General features: G+C 58.6%; 1 protein-coding gene across 13 annotated transcripts; it reads left to right on the top strand.

Moving 5' to 3' along the window:
• The first annotated feature begins 33 nt into the window (after positions 1-33).
• PNPLA6 (patatin like domain 6, lysophospholipase) lies at positions 34-21,869 on the top strand. 13 transcript variants are annotated; one of them, XM_085214801.1, is made up of 36 exons: positions 34-172; positions 2,172-2,241; positions 2,318-2,380; positions 2,845-2,932; positions 3,058-3,140; positions 3,237-3,334; positions 3,410-3,550; positions 3,771-3,930; positions 4,032-4,112; positions 6,382-6,510; positions 6,580-6,660; positions 6,753-7,026; positions 8,220-8,326; positions 8,406-8,594; positions 9,477-9,554; positions 9,676-9,881; positions 10,017-10,148; positions 10,220-10,343; positions 10,419-10,532; positions 11,210-11,312; positions 11,401-11,541; positions 12,129-12,192; positions 12,261-12,429; positions 13,740-13,922; positions 14,006-14,124; positions 14,725-14,881; positions 15,224-15,340; positions 15,438-15,507; positions 16,373-16,489; positions 16,788-16,904; positions 18,375-18,523; positions 18,593-18,745; positions 19,464-19,580; positions 20,115-20,211; positions 20,296-20,405; positions 21,437-21,869. In XM_085214801.1, the coding sequence occupies exons 2-36, from the start codon at positions 2,203-2,205 to the stop codon at positions 21,500-21,502; spliced, it is 4,236 nt and encodes a 1,411-aa protein (XP_085070927.1). In that variant the 5' UTR covers positions 34-172; positions 2,172-2,202; the 3' UTR covers positions 21,503-21,869. The 13 variants fall into 13 exon arrangements, with proteins under 13 accessions (XP_085070927.1, XP_085070936.1, XP_085070928.1 ...); XM_085214810.1 differs by lacking the exon at positions 16,373-16,489 and having other exon boundaries at positions 36-172; positions 6,753-6,873; positions 6,943-7,026; positions 11,237-11,312; XM_085214802.1 differs by lacking the exon at positions 34-172 and adding an exon at positions 1,737-1,933.
• The last annotated feature ends 87 nt before the right edge of the window (positions 21,870-21,956 follow it).

Raw genomic sequence — 21,956 nt, 5'->3', positions numbered from 1 at the left:
CGGCTGCTGAGTTTACCTCCCCCAGTCGACCTTCCGAAGATGGCGGCGTCGCCAAGATGCTCTCCGCCCTCCTTCCGCTTACGTCATCAAAAAGAGACGTCGGGAGGAGGTTTAAAGGGACCATGACCGCCTGGGGCCGCCGCCGAGGCCGGAGCGGGGTGGGAAGCAATTGGTGAGGGCGGGGCGGGGGCAGGAGCGCTCCAAGGAGAGGGTCTGGGGGGGGGGGAGGGGTAATACCCCCTGGGGGGGCTGGGAGAGGGTTTAGGGAGGGGTTCATATGCTCTGGAAAAGGGATGTGAGGGTGGGGAGAGGGCAAAAGGGGTTGGGGGAGAGCAATGATAGCCGTGTGGGGGGGATGCATGGATTTGGGGGGTGGGAATACGGATTTTGGGGGGATATGTGGGTGGGGAGGGGGCAATAATAGCCCTAGGGGTGATGTATGGGTTTGGGGGGGGGAGGGGGTCAGTAAGGTGTGGAGGGCGTAATATTGATCCTGGTGGATGGACTTTAATTTGGGGGGGGGTATTAAATGCAGAGGGGGAGGGCAGCATCAACCGCGGGGGTGTGGGGCTGGCAGGGGGCTCAGCACGGTGGGGTGGGGCAGGAAATCTCGGGGGGGGTGGAGGGGAGGGGCATTGACACCCCGTAGTGGGGGGGAATGGAGCCGCAGGGGTTGTTTATCCCCTCCCCCCCCAGTAGCTGTGGGTGACGCTGCCGATCCCCAGTGCTGTCCGTGCACCGGTGGCACCGCCAGCTCCTGGGGGTGTCCTTGGGAAGGACGACGGGGGGGGAGGTGGCACAGTCTCCTTTGGGTGTTGGGGGGGGAGGTGGCACTGTCCCCTTTGGGTGTTGGGGGGGGAGGTGGCACTGTCCCCTTTGGGTTTTTTGGGGGGGGGAGATGGCACTGTCCCCTTTGGGTGCTGGGGGGGGGAGATGGCACTGTCCCCTTTGGGTGCTGGGGGGGGAGGTGGCACTGTCCCCTTTGGGTGCTGGGGGGGGAGGTGGCACTGTCCCCTTTGGGTGTTGGGGGGGAGGTGGCACTGTCCCCTTTGGGTTTTTTGGGGGGGGGAGATGGCACTGTCCCCTTTGGGTGCTGGGGGGGGGAGATGGCACTGTCCCCTTTGGGTGCTGGGGGGGGAGGTGGCACTGTCCCCTTTGGGTGCTGGGGGGGGAGGGGGCACTGTCCCCTTTGGGTGTTGGGGGGGGAGGTGGCACTGTCCCCTTTGGGTGCTGGGGGGGGAGATGGCACTGTCCCCTTTGGGTGTTTGGGGGGGGAGGTGGCACTGTCCCCTTTGGGTGCTGGGGGGGGAGGTGGCACTGTCCCCTTTGGGTGTTTGGGGGGGGAGGTGGCACTGTCCCCTTTGGGTGCTGGGGGGGGAGATGGCACTGTCCCCTTTGGGTGCTGGGGGGGGAGATGGCACTGTCCCCTTTGGGTGTTTGGGGGGGAGGTGGCACTGTCCCCTTTGGGTGTTTGAGGGGGGAGGTGGCACTGTCCCTTTTGGGTGCTGGGGGGGAGGTGGCACAGTCCCCTTTGGGTTTTTTGGGGGGGGAGGTGGCACTGTCCCCTTTGGGTGTTTGAGGGGGGAGGTGGCACTGTCCCTTTTGGGTGCTGGGGGGGAGGTGGCACTGTCCCCTTTGGGTTTTTTGGGGGGGGAGGTGGCACTGTCCCCTTTGGGTGCTGGGGGGGAGGTGGCACTGTCCCCTTTGGGTTTTTTGGGGGGGGGGGTGGCACTGTCCCCTTTGGGTGCTGGGGGGAAGAAGGGGGGTGACACCGTGTGACACGGGGACAGCAGAGGGCTGTCGCAATGCCTGGGACAGTTCCTCCCTTCAAGGACACAGAAATCCTCCAACAGCTGCTCCGCTCTGTGCCACCCAGCACCGTGGGGACACTCTGGTGACACCCCCTGCCACAGCCCCCATGCATCCAACTGGGGTGGGCAGCCACCCCTGACCCAAATTCACCCTATCTGCAGGTGTCCCCACCTCAAAGGCACCCGTGGGACACTCTGGGGTCACCTATGCATCCCGTTGGGTTAAAAAAGCCAACCCCAACCTCACTTCACCCCATTTGCAGACGTCGCCACGCTGTCACCATTCCCTGGTGTCCCTTCTGTGTCCCCTCCAAGCTGCGTACCCCACAATATTTTTCTAATTTTCCCATTTTTTGGTAGATTTCTGCATGGGCGAAGCCCCTCAGCGGACATGGGGCAGAGTGCATTGGAGCCACAGGAGGAGGCGGAGGTAGGGGATGTCCCCACGAGGTGACAGCCACCACCCCACATCCCCAACCCTGCAGCTCAGCCTCTTGTCCCCGCAGGACGCGTCCCTGATGGCCACTTTGTCTGAGCTCTTTACCAAGGAGCAGCTCTCCACCAGCACGGTGAGTCCCCTCCGAGGGCACAGAGTTGTCCCTTAGGGACACTGTCCCTAAGCACAGCTCAAAGGGATGCATACGTGTCCCCATGGTCTGAAAGTTTCAGTTCTTGCTGCTGCTGAGGCAACCGAAGGTGACAAAGTTGCCACCATAACGCAGGGGCGCAGCCTGAACCCCGATGCTGAGTACCCCTAAGGGCACACAAAGTTGTCCTCACGCCCCAGGGGACACCAACTTGTCACCGCACCGTTGTGGACAATGTCCCCAAGCCCCAAGCACAGCCAAGGGGACACCAACCTGTCCCCGTGCTCCAAGGGTCTCAGACTTGTCCCCACACTTTTGGGGGATGCGGTCCTGCTGCTGAGCATTACTGAGGGGCTGTCCCCACACCCCAGGGGCCGCTGTCCCTCCACGCCATCGGGGTGGCAGTGCCATGGGAAGTGACACAGGGACCTCATCTTCCTCCCCAGATGCTGTGGGCGATGCTCAGCTTCAGCCTCTTCACCATCCTCTTTGCAATTGGCATCGTGCTGCTGGTCCGGCGGCTGCGCCTTAAGAGTGAGTGACACCAGAGATTGACACAGAGACACCTCAGTTTCCCCCGTGGAAGACTGGGCACATGGGGGAGGTGACAAAGAGGGTGGCAAGTGGGGTGACAGCACTGTCCCCTCCCCACTTTCCAGAGGCGCCTGCACAGGAGACGCCCAAATACCGCTTCCGAAAAAGGGACAAGATGCTGTTCTACGGGCGCAAGATCATGCGCAAGGTGATGCTGGGGGTGGCATCTCCCTCATGTCACCACGGGGTGACACTCCCCGATGTCACCGCAGCTTGACATCACGCCTCGCTCCCCCTCCCCCAGGTCTCCCAGTCCACCTCCTCGCTGGTAGACACCACCATTTCCAGCACCTCGCGGCCCCGCATGAAGAAAAAACTCAAAATGCTCAACATTGCCAAAAAGTGAGGTTCCCCTGGTTGGTGGTGGTGGTGGTGGTGGTGGTGGCAGAGCCCGGTGTCACCTCGCTGTCCCCTCAGGTTCCTGCGTATCCAGAAGGAGCTGCCCACGTTGCAGCTGAAGGAACCCCCTCCCTCAGTGCTGGAAGCTGACCTGACCGAATTCGACGTGGCCAACTCCCACCTCCCCTCCGAGGTGCTCTACATGCTCAAAAACGTCCGGTGAGTCTCAGAACAACCCTGGATTCACGTTCTGTCCCCCGCTGTCCCCAGCCCTAAAGCTGGGGTAGTGACCCATCCACACCTCAGAGCCTTTTTTTGGGAGCTGGATCACGGATGCTTCACGCTCTGCATCTGCTGTTGCTATAGCAACGGGATGCGAGGTGGCATTTTGGTGCAGTGGCCATCAGCGCTGTGTCACCTGCTGTCCCCATCCCCGCAGGGTGTTGGGACACTTTGAGAAGCCGCTGTTTCTGGAGCTCTGCAAGCACATGGTTTTCCAGCAGTGTCAACAAGGGGATTATGTATTCCGACCCGGGCAGCCCGACACCAGCATCTACGTGCTGCAGGATGGCAAGCTGGAGCTGCTCCTCACCGAGCCGGTGCGGGGACGGGGACAGGATGGGGACACTGTGGGGACAGGGATGGGATGGGGGCACCACGGAGATGGAGCTGTGAAGAACAGAGGGATTTGTCTGTGCAGGATGGAAAGGAGACAGTGATGAAAGAGGTGTTTCCTGGAGACAGTGTGCACAGCCTGCTCAGCATCCTCGATGTCATCACGGTACCGGTGCCTCAGCTGTTCCCAGCCCGTCACAAAACTGTCCCCAACAATTGTGGTGGTCCCCGGGAACACCTAAAACTGATTGTGGTTGTCCACAAGAATCCTAAGCCTAATCACGGCCATCCCCAAACCTCTCCAAACCCAACCATGGCCATTTCCCAACCCAAACATGGTCATCCCCAAACCCAAACCCAACCTTGCCCATCCCCAAACCCTTCCAAACCCAACCATGGCCATCCCCAAACCCTTCCAAACCCAACCTTGCCCATCCCCAAACCCTTCCAAATCCAACAATGGCCATCCCCAAACCCTTTCAAATCCAACAATGGTCATCCCCAAACCCAACCTTGGCCATCCCCAAACCCTTCCAAACCCAACCATGGCCATCCCCAAACCCAAACCCAACCATGGCCATCCCCAAACCCTTCCAAACCCAACCTTGCCCATCCCCAAACCCAATCCCAGCATGGTCATTCTCTAATCCAAACTCAACCATGGCCATCCCCAAACCCAAACCCAACCTTGCCCATCCCCAAACCCTTCCAAACCCAACCATGGCCATCCTCAAACCCTTCCAAACCCAACCATGGCCATCCCCAAACCCAAACCCAACCATGGCCATCCCCAAACCCTTCCAAACCCAACCATGGCCATCTCCCAACCCAACCATGGCCATCCCCAAACCCAAACCCAACCATGGCCATCCCCAAACCCTTCCAAACTCAACCATGGCCATCCCCAAACCCAAACCCAACCATGGCCATCCCCAAACCCTTCCAAACCAACCATGGCCATCCTCAAACCCTTCCAAACTCAACCATGGCCATCCCCAAACCCAACCTTGGCCATCCCCAAACCCTTCCAAACCCAACCATGGCCATCCCCAAACCCAAACCCAACCATGGCCATCCCCAAACCCTTCCAAACCCAACCATGGCCATCCCAAACCCAACCATGGCCATCCCCAAACCCTTCCAAACTCAACCATGGCCATCCCCAAACCCAAACCCAACCATGGCCATCCCCTAACCCTTCCAAACCAACCATGGCCATCCCCAAACCCAACCATGGCCATCCCCTAACCCTTCCAAACCAACCATGGCCATCCTCAAACCCAACCATGGCCATCCCCTAACCCTTCCAAACCAACCATGGCCATCCTCAAACCCTTCCAAACTCAACCATGGCCATCCCCAAACCCAACCATGGCCATCCCCAAACCCTTCCAAACCCAACCATGGCCATCCCCAAACCCAAACTCAACCATGGCCATCCCCAAACCCAAACCCAACCATGGCCATCCTCAAACCCTTCCAAACCCAACCATGGCCATCCCCAAACCTAAACCCAACCATGGCCATCCCCAAACCCAAACCCAACCATGGCCATCCCCAAACCCAAACCCAACCATGGCCATCCTCAAACCCTTCCAAACCCAACCATGGCCATCCCCAAACCTAAACCCAACCATGGCCATCCCCAAACCCTTCCAAACTCAACCATGGCCATCCCCAAACCTCTCCAAACCCAACCATGGCCATCTCCCAACCCAACCATGGCCATCCCCAAACCCAAACCCAACCATGGCCATCCCCAAACCCAAACCCATCCATGGCCATCCCCTAACCCTTCCAAACTCAACCATGGCCATCTCCCAACCCAACCATGGCCATCCCCAAACCCAAACCCAACCATGGCCATCCCCAAACCCTTCCAAACCCAACCATGGCCATCCCCTAACCCTTCCAAACTCAACCATGGCCATCCCCAAACCCAACCATGGCCATCCCCAAACCCTTCCAAACTCAACCATGGCCATCCCCAAACCCAACCATGGCCATCCCCTAACCCTTCCAAACTCAACCATGGCCATCCCCAAACCCAACCATGGCCATCCCCTAACCCTTCCAAACTCAACCATGGCCATCCCCTAACCCAATCCCGACCATGGCTATTCTCTAACCCAAACCCAACCACAGCCATCCCCAAACCCTTCCAAATCCAACGATGGCCATCCCCAAACCTTTCCACTCCCGACCACAGCCTTCTCTAAACCCAACCATGGCCGTTTCCAAACGCAACCACAACCATCCCCAACCCCAACCGTGCCCATCCCTTAAGCCAAAACCAACCACAGCCATCCCACAACCCAACCACCGCCATTCCCAAACCGCACCGCCCTGACCCTGTGAACGTCCCTCTATCCCTGCTCCCAGCCAGGAGTCATTGCCAGGACAGCAATGACACTGCCACCCCTGCTGTCCCCTAGGGCCACCAGCGGCCGTACCGGACGGTGTGCGCGCGGGCGGCGGAGGATTCTACAGTTCTGCGTTTACCAGTTGAAGCCTTTTCAGCTGTCTTTGAGAAATACCCTGAGAGCCTGGTGCGGGTGGTGCAGGTGAGCCAGACCCCATTGGGATGTCACCGGGGACGAGCAGGGGACAGTGACACCTCCTTGTCCCCGCAGATCATCATGGTGCGCTTGCAACGCGTCACCTTCCTGGCACTGCACAATTACCTGGGGCTGACCAACGAGCTTTTCAGCCACGTGAGCATGGAAGGGGGGGGGGCGAAAATAAGAATCTCCCACCGTAGGGGCAAAAAGAGTCCTGGCTCCACTGTTTCCTTGTCCCTTTGCAGGAGATGCAGCCGCTGCGGCTCTTCCCGCAGCCCAGCCACGCCACCCGCACCAGCCCAGTCCGCCACGGCAAGCGGGGTCTCGGCTCTGCTGAGGAGGGCAGGGAGAGACCAACGGAGCTGAGTAAGGTTCTGGACCCCCCTGACCCCCACCCTACAGCAGGAGGGGGCTCACAGCCGTCTGTCCCAGCAGTTGAGCCACTGAAAGCTGGAGTTCTGGATGCCCCTGGACCACCGCTGCTGAGCCGCTGCATCTCCATGCCGGTGGATATCTCTGGTGGGTGGGGGCTTGGGGGAAAGAGAGGGTCCCTTAGTCTTGTGCATCACCCCCCAGGGTACTGCGTCACTTGCTGAGGGTTGTGCATCCTCCATAGGGTCACCATGGCACCATGCATTTTCTGTAGGGTCACGCATCCCCCCATGGCACCATGCATTTTCTGTAGGGTCACGCATCCCCCATGGCACCATGCATCCTCCATAGGGTCACACATCTCCCCCTGTGACCATGCAACCTCCATAGGGTCACACATCCCCCCATGGCACAATGCATTTTCTGTAGGGTCACACAACCCCCCATGGCACCATGCATTTTCTGTAGGGTCACACATCCCCCCATGGCACCATGCATTTTCTATAGGGTCACACAACCCCTCATGGCACCATGCATTTTCTATAGGGTCACACACACCCCCATGGCACCATGCATTTTCTGTAGGGTCACGCATCCCCCCATGGCACCATGCATTTTCTATAGGGTCACGCATCCCCCATGGCACCATGCATTTTCTATAGGGTCACGCATCCCCCCATGGCACCATGCATTTTCTGTAGGGTCACACAACCCCCCATGGCACCATGCATTTTCTATAGGGTCACACATCCCCCATGGCACCATGCATTTTCTGTAGGGTCACACAACCCCCATGGCACCATGCATTTTCTATAGGGTCACACAACTCCCCATGGCACCATGCATTTTCTGTAGGGTCACACAACTCCCCATGGCACCATGCATTTTCTGTAGGGTCACACAACCCCCCATGGCACCATGCATCCTCCATAGGGTCACACATCTCCCCCTGTGACCATGCAGCCTCCATAGGGTCACACATCCCCCATGGCACCATGCATTTTCTATAGGGTCACACAACCCCCCATGGCACCACGCATTTTCTATAGGGTCACACATCTCCTCATGGCACCATGCATCCTCCATAGGGTCACACATCCCTTCAGGGGCTTGTGCATCCCTCTATGGGCCTGTGTTCCATTCTCCATTCTCCATGGGGTCATGCATTCCCTCATAGAGTTTTCCATCCTCCATGGGGTTGTGCATCCCCTCTGTGTCATGCATTCCCCCCCTCCCCCCCTTCCTTGGCCTCATGCGTGCCTCCCCCCAGTTCTCCCACCCCATTTTTGCCCGCCTTGTGCTGCTGCTGACCACCCGTTCCCCTCCCTGGTGGGACACAGGCATCCAGAAGGGTCCCCGCTCTGACTTTGACATGGCCTACGAGCGCGGCCGCATCTCAGTATCGCTGCAGGAGGACAGCACCAGCCCCCTGGCTGCCTTCTCTCGGGTAGGACTGGGTCCCCCACGTCCTCCTCAATCCGTTTCCACCTCGACTCCAACACTGAAGCTGTCCCTTGTCCTCGCAGTCCATCTCACACGAGCCCAAGGAACGCAAGTCGGTGACGGTGGAGGAGCAGCCATCAGGCATCTACAGGTACAGCTGTGAGGACGACTCAGCCGTGGTGGATTGTCCCTTTGAGCCCTACCAGGGTCGCCAAACCAGCTCCATCTTCGAGGCTGCCAAGCAAGAGTTGGTCAAACTCATGAAGGTGGAGGTGAGGTCACCAACGGAGACGGTGCAAGGGAGATCCGGGGGGCCTCGGGGTGGTCTGGGGTCACCTCGTGGTGCTCCCCAGTACCTTGTGGTCGTCCCTGTGACTTTATGGTGGTCCCCCGTTGCTTCTGCTGGGTCTCTGTCACCTCATGGTGGTCCCCCGTGGCCTCTTGGTGGTTCTGTTGTCCCCTTGTGGTCCCGTTGCCCCATGGAGGTCCCCATTGTTTTGTGGGCCCTGTTGTTTTGTGGTGGTCTCTATGGCTTTTTCATGGTACCCATCATCTCGTGGTGGCCCCATATGGATTTTTTGTGGTCCCAATCATCTCATGGTGGCCCCATATGGATTTTTTGTGGTCCCAATCATCTCGTGGTGGCCCCATATGGATTTTTTGTGGTCCCAATCATCTCATGGTGGCCCCATATGGATTTTTTGTGGTCCCTATCATCTCGTGGTGGCCCCATATGGATTTTTTGTGGTCCCAATCATCTCGTGGTGGCCCCATATGGATTTTTTTTGGTCCCAATCATCTCATGGTGGCCCCATATGGATTTTTTACGGTTGCCATCATCTCATGGTGGCCCCCTATAGCTTTTTCATGGCCCCCATCACCTCATGGTGGCCTCACATGGATTTTTTGTGGTCCCAATCATCTCATGGTGGCCCCATATGGATTTTTTACAGTTGCCATCACCTCATGGTGGCCTCACATGGATTTTTTGTGGTCCCGGTCATCTCGTGGTGGCCCAGTATGGATTTTTTACGGTTCCCATCACCTCATGGTGGCCTCACATGGATTTTTTGTGGTCCCAGTCATCTTGTGGTGGCCCTGTAGGGCTTTTTCATGGCCCCCATCACATTGTGTGTCACCCTCCTTTCTCCCAGGACCCTTCTCTTCTCAACAACCGTGTCTTGCTTCATCACGCCAAAGCTGGGACGGTTATTGCCCGTCAAGGGGACCAGGTGGGTCTGGGTTTCGAGGGAATGGTGCAGCATCTTGCTCCCCTTACCCCGTGTTTCCATGGGGTGCTGCTCCTCCTGCCTCTGCCCTATGAGTCCTGGTGATGGAGCGCTGTCCTGGCAGGACGTGAGCCTCCACTTCGTGCTGTGGGGCTGCCTACACGTCTACCAGAGGATGATCGACAAGGCCGAGGATGTCTGCCTCTTCCTGACGCAGCCCGGTGAGATGGTGGGGCAGCTGGCCGTGCTCACTGGGGAGCCCCTCATCTTCACCATCAAGGCCAACCGCGACTGTACCTTCCTCAAGATCTCCAAGTCGGACTTCTACGAGTGAGTCCCAAAGCGCCAACGAGGAGGGGGGGGATTTGGGGCAACACTTCGGATCGATGGGGCCATAGGGCTCAGCGCCTGCGGTGGCACTTCCTGGGGTCACCGCCGTGTCCCCCAGCTGCTGTTGGTCCGTAGGATCATGCGGGAGCAGCCCAGCGTGGTGCTGAGCGTCGCCCACACCGTGGTCACCCGCATGTCACCCTTCGTGCGCCAAATGGACTTCGCCATCGATTGGATGGCGGTGGAAGCCGGCCGGGCTCTCTACAGGTGGGTGACCCGCACTTGTGGCTGGATGAGGACCCCACCGTGGGGGCTGACGTCCCCTTCGGCGTCCCCAGGCAGGGTGACAGGTCGGACTGCACCTACATCACTCTCAACGGGCGGCTCCGCTCCGTCATCCAGAAGGGCAGCGGCAAAAAGGAGCTGATCGGGGAGTACGGCCGCGGGGATCTGATCGGCGTGGTGAGAGCCCTGCCGGGCCGGGGGTGGGACACGACATCTTGCTGTTATGTCTGATCCACGTGTCGTCATCTCCAGGTGGAAGCACTCACCCGGCAACCCCGTGCCACCACGGTGCACGCAGTGCGGGACACGGAGCTGGCCAAGCTGCCCGAAGGCACCTTGAACAACATCAAGCGTCGGTACCCTCAGGTACAGCCAAAATCTTGCCCTGCTCTGGGGGAAAACTGGGTTGTGCTGGGCGTCCCGACTGCATCCCCACAGTTGGATGGGTGAGTGGGATGGATCTCAACCCCAAACAGGGGAGGGTTGAGCCACGTAACGCCGAGGGCTGCCCTGGGTAAAGCCACGATGCCTCACCGATCCCAAAATTTGGGATATTTTAGAGGTTGGAGAGATACTGGCTGCACAGCACAGCAGTGGCATTTAAGTGACTGCAGTGTGAAGGTGGCAACAGTATGGTGGTGATCGCAGCGGTGGCCGTGGGGTGGAAGTGATGATGGTTCTGCATCACGGTGGTGGCGGTGACACAGCCCCACGGCGTGGCAACGGCCGTGGTTTGGTGGTGTCCACGGCTTGATCCTGCTGGAGTCTGGAGACCTGCCGTGTTGGTGATGCTTGTCCCAGGGTCTGCACATCCTTCTTGGGGAAGGAGCACGTCCGACATCCCGACTCATGGCTCTGATGCTCATTAAATCCATCTTAAAGAATTAAAGTGATGATTAAGGCTGGTTGGGGAGAAAGATTAGTGCCCCTTGGGGTTGCTCTCCGAGATCCCCAGGGAGGTGTGGTAGTCGTGTCAGCACCACGGAGCAAGACCAGAAGAGGATCCCGTGTGTGTTTTATGTGCTGTCACGTCTCTGGCTCAGGATCCTGTCCTGATGGCTGTCCCACAGGTTGTCACCCGTCTCATCCACCTCCTGAGCCAAAAGATCCTGGGAAACCTCCAGCAGCTCCGCGGCCCCTTCGCAGGTGGGCCCCAAAGGGGACAACGAGGACAAGGTGATGAGGGAGTGCCCTTCTCTGAGGCACCACGCCACTGCATCTTCTCTTCTTGCAGGCTCTGGTTTGGGCATGGCCTCCAGCTCGGAGCCCACCAACCCCACCAGCAACCTGTCAACGGTGGCGGTGCTGCCGGTGTGTGACGACGTGCCCACGGCTGCCTTCACCTTGGAGCTCAAACACGCACTGAATGCCATTGGTGAGTGATGGCGTGGTGGTGACCGTGGCCGTGATGAGGTGGAGGTGACCGTGGTGTGGTGGTGACCACGTGGTGGAGGTGACCGTGGTGTGGTGGTGACCACAGCCTCGTGACTCAGTGGTGGCCACGGTTCTGTGTCACGGTGGTAACCGTGGCACACAGCAGTGACCACAGCCCCATGAGATGCCAAGGGTCATGGCGTGTGGTGACCAGAAGCCCAAGGCATTGTGGTGGCCATGCAATAGTGGCAACCATGCCTTGGTGGTGAGTGGAATCCTAATGGCATGGTAGTGACCACACACTTATGGTGGTGATGGTACCAGGTGTCTTTGTGGTGGCCGTGTGATGGTGTTGACAGTGGCTTGGCGGTGACAGGAATGCCATGGCATGCTTGGTGGCCACGCAACAGTGGTGACCATGGCTTGGTGTTGTCTGGAGCCCCATGGCATGCTGGTGATCACAGGTGATCACAGATGATGACTAGAGCCCCATAGTGTTGCGGCGGCCACACAAACAGCGGCAACTATGGTTTGGTGGTGACCACAGCCACGTGACACTGTGGTTGATGATATACCCACTTCCCCCAGGTCCCGCGCTGGTCCTCACCAGTGACATCATCCGTGCCCGACTCGGCTCCTCGGCACTGGACAGGTAACTCTCAGCAGAAGGGGCATCACCGGTGCCCCAGCGCCGTACCATCTTTCTCCTCCATCCATTAGCATCCATGAGTATCGTCTGTCGGGCTGGCTGGCCCAGCAAGAAGACATCCATCGCATCGTGCTCTACCAAACTGACTGCACTCTGACGCCGTGGACCGTGCGCTGCATCCGGCAGGCAGACTGCATCCTCATCGTTGGGTTGGGGGACCAGGAGCCAGCGCTAGGAGAGGTGAGGGATGTGTGGTGAGGTGGACGTGGCAGGTGGAACCCAATGCCAGATGGGTGGACATGGCAGGGGCAGCTCAACTCCAAATGGAGTGGATGTGATGAGGACAACCCGATGCTGTGTGGGTAATGAGGATGGACAACCCAGCATCAGATGAGCGGACGTGGCCTAGGCAGCCCAGTGACAAACGGGGTGGACAGGATGTGGAACCCAATGACAAATGGGTGGACATGGCAGGAACAACCCAGTGCCAAATGGGGTGGATATGGCAGGAACAACCCAGTGCCAAATGGGTGGACATGGCAGGAACAACCCAGTGCCAAATGGGGTGGATATGGCAGGAACAACCCAGTGCCAAATGGGGTGGATATGGCAGGAGCAACCCAGTGCCAAATGGGGTGGATATGGCAGGAACAACCCAGTGCCAAATGGGGTGGACATGGGAGGAACAACCCAATGCCAAATGGGGTGGACATGTCAGGAACAACCCAATGTCAAATGGGGTGGACATGGCAGGAACAACCCAGTGCCAAATGGGGTGGATATGGCAGGAACAACCCAGTGCCAAATGGGGTGGATATGGGAGGAACAACCCAATGCCAAATGGGGTGGACATGTCAGGAACAACCCAATGCCAAATGGGGTGGATATGGCAGGAACAACCCAATGTCAAATAGGTGGACATGTCAGGAACAACCCAATGCCAAATGGGGTGGACATGGCAGGAACAACCCAATGTCAAATAGGTGGACATGGCAGGAACAACCCAAGTTCAAATGGGTGGATATGGCAGGAACAACCCAATGTCAAATGGGTGGACATGGCAGGAACAACCCAGTGCCAAATGGGTGGACATGGCAGGAACAACCCAGTGCCAAATGGGGTGGACATGGCAGGAACAACCCAGTGCCAAATGGGTGGATATGGCAGGAACAACCCAATGCCAAATGGGTGGACATGTCAGGAACAACCCAGTGCCAAATGGGGTGGATATGGCAGGAACAACCCAATGTCAAATGGGTGGATATGGCAGGAACAACCCAGTGCCAAATGGGGTGGATATGGGAGGAACAACCCAATGCCAAATGGGGTGGACATGGCAGGAAAAACCCAATGCCAAATGGGTGGACATGGCAGGAACAACCCAATGTCAAATAGGGTGGACATGGCAGGAACAACCCAATGCCAAATGGGTGGACATGTCAGGAACAACCCAATGCCAAATGGGGTGGATATGGCAGGAACAACCCAATGCAGAACAGGGCAGAAGTGATGCGGACAACCCAATACCAATCTGCTGGTGTTTTCCACAGCTGGAGCAGATGCTGGAGAACACAGCGGTGCGTGCACTGAAGCAGTTGGTCCTCCTACACCGTGAGGACGGTCCCAGCCCATCACGCACCGTTGAGTGGCTCAACATGCGGAGCTGGTGCTCGGGCCACCTGCACATCAAGTGTCCGCGCCGCGTCTTCTCCCGACGCAGCCCCGCCAAGCTGGTAGGTGCCACCATGCCACGTCCCCAACCCGAGTGTCCCCGTGGCTCTGCTGCCATCATCACCGCCTGTTCTCCATCCCCAAGCGAGAGATGTACGAGAAGGTGTTTGCCAGGAGCGCCGATCGGCACAGCGACTTCTCCCGCTTGGCGCGGGTGCTCACCGGGAACACCATCGCCCTCGTTTTGGGTGGCGGCGGAGCCAGGTGGGTGCATCGTATGGCAGGATGGGTGAGGCAGGGGGTTGGCTGAAGAAAGACAGGGAGCTGTTGGAGAGGAGCCACAGAGGTGAGCAGGGGGCTGCAGCACCTCCTCTATGAGGACGGGCTGAGGGAGCTGGGCTGGTTCAGCACGGAGAAAAGAAGGCTGGGGCTGAGCTCAGCGCAGCCTGCAGGACCTAAAGGGAGCCTACAGACAGGAGGGGATCAGCTCTGGGAAAGGGTAAATAACAGCAGGACGAGGGGAAATGGTTTGAAGTTGAGGGAGGGGAGATTTAGGTTGGATGTCAGGGGAAAATTCTTTACAGAGAGAGTGGTGAGGTGCTGGAACAGCTGCCCAGACAGGCTGTGATGCCCCGTCCATCCCTGGAGGTGTTCAAGGCCAGGTTGGATGGGGCCCTGGGCAGCCTGGGCTGCTGTGAGACATGGAGGTTGGTGGCCCTGCATGGCACAGGGGGTTGGAACTTCATCATCCTCCATCCTTCCAACCCAACCATCCTGTGATTCTGTGACTGACCCGTGACACTGCTGACCACTCTCATCCCTCTTTCTTTTTCCCACCCCACCTTCTCTCCTCTCCTCCCCCAGGGGCTGCTCCCACATCGGGGTGATCAAGGCGATGGAGGAGGTGGGGATCCCCATCGACATGGTTGGCGGCACCTCCATCGGCTCCTTCATCGGCGCGCTGTACGCCGAGGAGCGCAGCGCTGTGCGCACCAAGCAGCGGGCACGGGAGTGGGCCAAGGTGGGTGCCACCCCCAGCGGGGTGAGCACTTCTCCTTTTCCTTCCTCTTCTTCCTCTTTTCCTTCTCCCTCCTTCCCTCAGTTTTTTTCCTTTCGTCTTCTTTCTTCTGCTCTCCTCCTCTCCTTCCTCCTCCTCTCCTTCCTCCTCCTCTTTCTCCTCTCTCCATCTTCTTCCTCCTCCTCCTTCTCCACTTTTCTCCTCTTTCTCCTGCTCCTCTCTTTCTCCTCTTTCCTCCTCTCCTTCCTCCTTCTTTCTCCCCTTCCTCAACTTCCTCCTCCTTCCTCTCCTTCTGCCTCCTTCTAATCCTCCTTCTTCATCCTCCTCCTCTTCCTCCCCCTCCAGCGCATGAATTCGGTGTTTGCGACCGTCCTGGACCTCACCTACCCCATCACCTCCATGTTTTCGGGCTCATCTTTCAACGCCAGCATCAACAAAGTTTTCCAGGACAAGCAGATCGAGGTGGGCTGTACCCCAATCTGGGGTCCCAACCTGTCTGCCCCTCGCCCCCACCACCACTGTCCTCACGGCGTCACCCACCTCGTCTTGTCCCCAACAGGACCTTTGGCTTCCCTACTTCAACGTCACAACAGACATCACAGCCTCAGCCATGCGGGTGCACACGGATGGTAAGAGCCCCCCCATCGAACTGGGGACGCTCTGTGGCACCACTTTATCTCTTCACTGGCACCCCAAAAACGTCACTGTCACCTGGACAGAGGTGGTGTCCCATTGCTGGTGACGGGCAAAGCTCAGCTCCTCACCAGAACCTGGCAATTCCCCATGTCCCCACGTGGGGACAGGGACAGAACTGGGATGCAGAGCTGCAACCCACCCCAGTGTGCACATCTCCTAACACCTCTGCTCAACATTAACCCCAGTAACCCTCACTCACAGCATGGGGGTGTGGGGCTGTCCTGCTGGGGGCACCGCGGGGGTGGTGGGGAAAACGTGGTGGTGGTGAAGGGGAGGTAATGATGGGGACAATATGCTGACGGTGACGGAGACGTCGTGATGGGGATGGTATGTCGTGACGGGGATAGGCATCATGATGGGGACAACGCAGCGGTGCTGGTGGGGACATCACGATGAGGAGCGTGTGCTGATGGTGGCGGGGTCCACGCGGTGGCAGTGATGGCGGCAGTGCAGTGGTGGTGGTGCTGATGGGGTGGGCTGATGGTGGTGGGGGCTGTGCGGTGATGGGGACGATGCGGTGGCTGCCCCTCATCCTTGCCTGGTGCCAGAGCTCACCTGGGACATTGAGCCGTCCACGGGGCGAACGCGGTGGCTTGTAGGCAGCCTGGCTCTCTCCCCTCCCTCTCCTCTAACGCCAACTAATCCCCGCTCACCACCCCTAACCCATCCCCAGCCCGGTGTGAGCAGAGTGCTTTCCCCACCACCACTCTCTCCCGATGCTGAAATCGCATCTCCAGCCCGGGGCTTTGTGCCCATCCCACCCCCCCATTCCCGTGACCGTTCCTCTCCCTCTGGCAGGCAGCCTTTGGCGTTACATCCGAGCCAGTGCCTCCTATCCCCCCTACCTGCCTCCACTCTGCGACCCCAAGGACAGCCACTACCTCGTGGACGGCTGCTATGTTAACAATGTCCCAGGTCAGCATCTCCCTCTCCGGGGCCACCGGCTCCCCTCCAGAAACGCTCCATTTTTTATTTTTATTTTTTCCCTCAAGAAAACAAAACCAACCAACAAACAAACAAACAAAAAAATCACGCGTATCCCATTCCAGGTGGAGCTTTGCAAACGGCCCCTCTGCCACCCATGGGTGCCCACCGGACCCCCGTGGGGTGCAGACATCCCTGGGCAAGGGCAGGGGTGAGGGGCAGCCCCCTGGGGGGCTCAGGCAGGCGCGGGGCGAGCCGTGCTCACTGCATTTGTTCCCCGCCGGTGCAGGCTCGCTCTGGCGGTACGTGCGAGCCAGCATGACCCTATCTGGGTACCTGCCACCCCTCTGCGACCCCAAGGACGGCAACTTGCTGATGGACGGGGGTTACATCAACAACCTGCCAGGCAAGTAGCATCCCACCGCCCTCACCGGGTCCGGTCCCGGTGGAGAGCAGTTGGGTTGGGGCCACGTGGCCACCACGGGATGGGGCTTCAGTGCTCTCCGAGCTCCCGTTGAGGCTGGATTTGGGCCATCCAGCTTGGTTTTGAGTTGCCTGTTGGTGTTTTCAGTGTTGGCTGCCCTCTTGGGGCATCTTCTTCCTGTGCGAAAGGCGTCCATCCGTCTTGCGTTGGCTTTTGGTAACTGGGTCCAGCCCGAGCGGTGGGCAGTTGGGTTGGGGCCGCGTGGCCACCATGGGATGGGGCTTCGATGCTCTTCAAGGCAACACGGGCTGGATTTGGGCTGTCCCACCTATTTTTGACTTGCCTGTTTGTGTCTTCAGTGTCGGGTGCCTTCCTGGGGGCATCTTCATCCTCATTCCTGTGCAAATGGTGTCCGTCCATCTTGCACTGGATCTTGTTGGCCTCTGCGTCCAAGGATGTCTTCATGTTTCTTGGCACACAGGATGCAGCCCTTCATCCTGCGTCTCCTCTTAGCAATAGGTGTCCTCTCATCGTCCTTCACGCACAAAAAACATCCCTCCATCTCTTGGTGTCCTTGGCACTGCAGTTCTCCTGCACTCCTTCCCCACTTCCATCCAACTTGCATCCTCCTCTGCTGATGTCCTTGGCACCGTCTGCCTTCCCTGGGCATCTCCATCCTCCTGCATGTGCCAGCCACCTCCCTCCATCCTGCATCACCTCTGGGTGTCCTTAGCACTCACTGGGTGCCCTCTTTGGGCGTCCTTCATATGACCCATCTATTTTCTGAGCACCTCTTGATGTCTTCAGCACCAGATGCCCTTCATGCCGTGTGTGGCATTTCCCAGCACCTCGTGGTGTCTTTGACACCACACGTCCTCCCCAGGACACCTCCATCCTTTGCTTCCCACCTTCCTCTGTCCTACGTCATCTGCTGGGTGCCCTCCTGGGGCATCTTTGTGCTCCTTTACGTGCGGCCATCCCGAATCGTGTTTCTTGGTGTCTTTGACACCAAGTGCTCTTCTGGAGCATCTCCATCCTCCTTCACATGCAAGCCAGCTTCCTCCCCACTGCATCACCATCTCTTGATGTCCTCAGCTCCAGGTGTCCCCTGGGGCACCTCCGTCCTCTTCCCCACTCAACCCATCCCCACCCACCTTGCATCATCTCCTGGAGTCCTCAGCACTGAGTATCTTCCTGGGGTTCCTCCTCATTTACAGACACCGCAGCTTGCCTGCATCCCTCCATCCCCCCTACATGTGCATCGCTGCTCTGCTCCCCACCAGCCCTCAAATCCAACGCCCGTGGGACGTCGCTTGTCCCCCCACTGGCCCCAGCATGACTTTGCCATCCAGCCCATGGTTGGGAAGGGTCCTTTGCCCTGCTCCTCTTGTGCCACCACTTCTCATGTGGGGAACCATGGTGTTGCCAACCCGTCTTCCTCCTTCCCTACAGCTGACATCGCTCGCAACATGGGTGCCAAGACGGTGATTGCCATCGACGTGGGCAGCCAGGACGAGACAGACCTGTGCAACTATGGGGACAACCTGTCAGGGTGGTGGCTGCTCTGGAAGCGCCTCAACCCTTGGGCTGAAAAAGTCAAGGTGAGGATTAAGGGCACGCGGGGGCACCCGTGGGGACACAGCAGGGTGCTGAGGAGCCCATCCTGGCAGGTGCCCGACATGGCGGAGATCCAGTCGCGCTTGGCGTATGTGTCGTGTGTCAGGCAGCTGGAGGTGGTGAAGTCCAGCTCGTACTGTGAGTACATCCGTCCCCCGATCGACCGCTTCAAGACGATGGATTTTGGCAAGTTCGATGAGATCTATGTGAGTCGGGGGCGAGGAGGCTGGTGGGTGGCTTTGGGACATCGATGGGGTGTCACGCGTCATGGGTTCGTGGGGTCCTTCAGCCATCATTTGGGGTGTCCTGGTCATTAACAGTGTGTCCTGGCCACCTCTTGAGCACCCAGGTCGTTAACTGTGTGTCCTGGTCATCAGGTTTCATCAACCAGCAATGAGTTGGGTGCCCCAACCAGCATTTAGGGTGCTTTGGCCCATCGGTTATGGTGCCCAGGTCACTGGGTTGGGTGTCCCAGCCATCAGCGAGGTACAGCAGGCTGTCACTTGGGGTGTCCTGGCATTTTTGGTGTCCCCCAGCCCCTGATTGAGATGTCTTAGCCTTCAGTTGGGTGCCCTGGCCATCATCTGTGTGCACTGACCATTCGTGTGGTGACTGAACTATCACCTAGGCTTGTCCAGACCATCATTTACGATGCCCAAGCCGTCAGTGGCAGTGTCCTGGCCATCATTTGAGGTGCTTGGGTCATCATTCATGGTCCCCGTGTCATCATTTAAGACTTCCTGACCGTTATTTGGGTGCCCCAGGAAAAAGTTGGGTGCCCTTTACCATCAGTTGGAATGTCCTTGCCATGGGTTGGGATGCTCTAGCCATCAGCTGAGTGCTCAGGCCATCCTTTGAGCCTCCCAAAGCCATCATTTGGTTTACCCAAGCCACCAACGAGCTGTGGCCACACTCTTCCCACAGGATGTGGGCTACCAGCATGGCAAATCGGTCTTTGATGGCTGGAGTCAGAGTGACATCATTGAGAAGATGGTGAGGGACCGGCGCTCGGCCGACTTCTATGAGAGCAAACGCATGGATGTGAGTCGGATGGTACCAGGGTCTGTGGGCAACAGGAGCTGCGTGGGGAACCTGTCCCAGGGCACCCACCCTCCTGCTCCCCTGGGCCACGCCACTCCTCTCCATCTCGTCCCTACCTTGTTCCATCCATTTGTCCTTCCTTGGTCCATTCTTCTGTCCCCACTTCCCATCCCACTTCACCCTCCCAGGGACATTCAGGTTCCCCCAAAGATGCTCACATGCCCTCCAAGATATCCAATCTCCTCAAAGAACGCCTGAGGTTCTCAAGGCCCATTGGGCCACTCAAATTTCTGCTGGGCCATTCAAATTCCCCGAGGGCCACCCAGGTCCTCAAGGACACCCAAGACCACAGGGACACCCCAGTCCCTCATTGGGTCATTCAAGTTCTGCAAGGGATTTCCAAGTATAAGGGAAACCCAAATCACCCTTTTATCCGCCTTAGTCCCCTTCCACCCCATCACCCACCTCACGTCCCCCATCCTCACCCCTCTCCCATTTGGGGGTTACATCTCACGGACCCCTTTCCCCCCGTAGGTGCTCACGTACCCCAGTGCTGGTTTCACAGACCTGGCAGAGATCATCTCCCGCATTGAGCCTGCCAAGCCCTACCCATCGGATGGATACGCGGATGGTGAGCACCCATCTCACAGGCTGGGGCCGGGGGCTGCATTCAGGCCCTAAACCCCCCTTTTTCCCTCCTTTCTGCTCCCATTAGAGGAGTCTGACTACCTCACCGAGTACGAGGACGAGGGGCCGGAGCTGTCGCGGGGCGAGGAGGAGGCGTTCGCCCCAACAGAGTGGCCTGGAGCCGGCGTGACAGAGGCTGTGAGTGCCTCTGGCCGTAGAGACCCTCCAAAATGGGCTGACCCTGGGCTTGGGGCTCCCAATGCTGCCCTCACCCCATGCGTGGGGGGACATGGGGCGAGTCCTGTCCCCAGGTTGTGGAGAATCCCTGAAATGGGGTGTCCTGGGGGTTCCCCATCCTGGTATCCCCATCCCCATGTCCCTATCCCGGTGTCCCTACAAAAATGTCACCATCCCAGTGTCCATTCTGGTGTCCCCACCCCTGCGTCCCCATTCTGACATCCTGACATCCCCATCCCCGTGTCCCTATTCTAATATCCGTGTCCTAATGTCCCCATCTTGGTATCTCTGCTCCAGTGCACCCATCTTGGTGACCCCATCCTTCCTCAGTGTCCCCATCCCAATGTCCCCATCATCCTGCTGTCCTTTCCCCGCTATCCCCATTCTGGAGACCCAACTCCAGTATCCCCATCCCAGCATCCCCATCCCAATGTCCCCATTCCCATATCCCCATCCCAACGTCCCCATCCCGATGTCCCCATTCCAGTATCCCCATCCCAATGTCCCCATCCTGATGTCCCCATTCCAGTATCCTCATCCCAGCGTCCCCATCCCAACGTCCCCATCCCGATGTCCCCATTCCAGTATCCACATCCCCTCCTCCCCATCCCAATGTCCCCATTCCAGTATCCCCATCCCAACGTCCCCATCCTGATATCCCCATTCCAACGTCCCCATCCCAACGTCCCCATCCCGATGTCCCCATTCCAGTATCCCCATCCCAACGTCCCCATCCCAACGTCCCCATCCCAATGTCCCCATTCCAGTATCCCCATCCCAACGTCCCCATCCCAACGTCCCCATCCCGATGTCCCCATTCCAGTATCCCCATCCAGACGTCCCCATCCCAACGTTCCCACCCTGATGTCCCCATTCCAGTATCCCCATCCCAACGTCCCCATCTCAACGTTCCCACCCTGATGTCCCCATTCCAGTATCCCCATCCCGATGTCCCCACCCCAGTGACCCCCACATATCCCCTCTCTCCCCAGGAGGAAGAGCAGACCCTGCGGCACCGCCCCAGCCCGGCTCAGCCCTCCTCTACGCCCCCCACCTGAACCTGGAAGGCACTGAAGGACCCCAGCAGCCCCCCCAGTTGCTGCCCCCAGCACTACCTCCGCACCCCGGGGCCCCCCACCCCTCTTTGTGGCTGCTTCCCCAGCCAGGGCTTAGCTCCGTGGCACTCCCCACCCACCCAGGACTGTCCCCACTGCTGTCCCCAAGTTGTGGGGTCACAGGGGGGGCTCCAGGGACCCTCCTTCTCCCCCCATCCTGCACTGTTGCACTGGCCCAAATCCCCCCGCTCCGCAGGACCGACCTCGTGGTGGTGGGGAGGAATGACTGCTGTACATTTTCTTTCGGTTTTGTTTCGTTCTGTTTTGTTTGTTTGTTTTGTTTTTTTAATTATTGTTATTTAAAAACGAACCGAGCGTCGTTTTGTCCAGAGCAAAAGCGGGTGGGCAGTGACACGGGGACAGCCAGCGCCAGGTGACATCCACAGCATCACCGCAC

The sequence above is a fragment of the Meleagris gallopavo genome, chromosome 34 (assembly GCF_905368555.1).
Source record: "Meleagris gallopavo chromosome 34, MGAL_WU_HG_1.1, whole genome shotgun sequence".
Lineage (NCBI taxonomy): Eukaryota > Metazoa > Chordata > Aves > Galliformes > Phasianidae > Meleagris > Meleagris gallopavo.
The sequence above is the reverse complement of the archived record's forward strand: the minus strand, read 5'-3'. Positions and strand labels throughout refer to the sequence as shown.

Bases quoted from the DNA above. Each gene is read 5' to 3' on its own strand.
- PNPLA6 (XM_085214801.1), top strand. From the start codon at position 2,203: ATGGGGCAGAGTGCATTGGAGCCACAGGAGGAGGCGGAG. The intron at 14,882-15,223 runs GTGGGTGCCACC...CTCCCCCTCCAG, and splicing joins GGGCACGGGAGTGGGCCAAG to CGCATGAATTCGGTGTTTGC. The intron at 20,212-20,295 runs GTGAGCACCCAT...TGCTCCCATTAG, and splicing joins ATCGGATGGATACGCGGATG to AGGAGTCTGACTACCTCACC.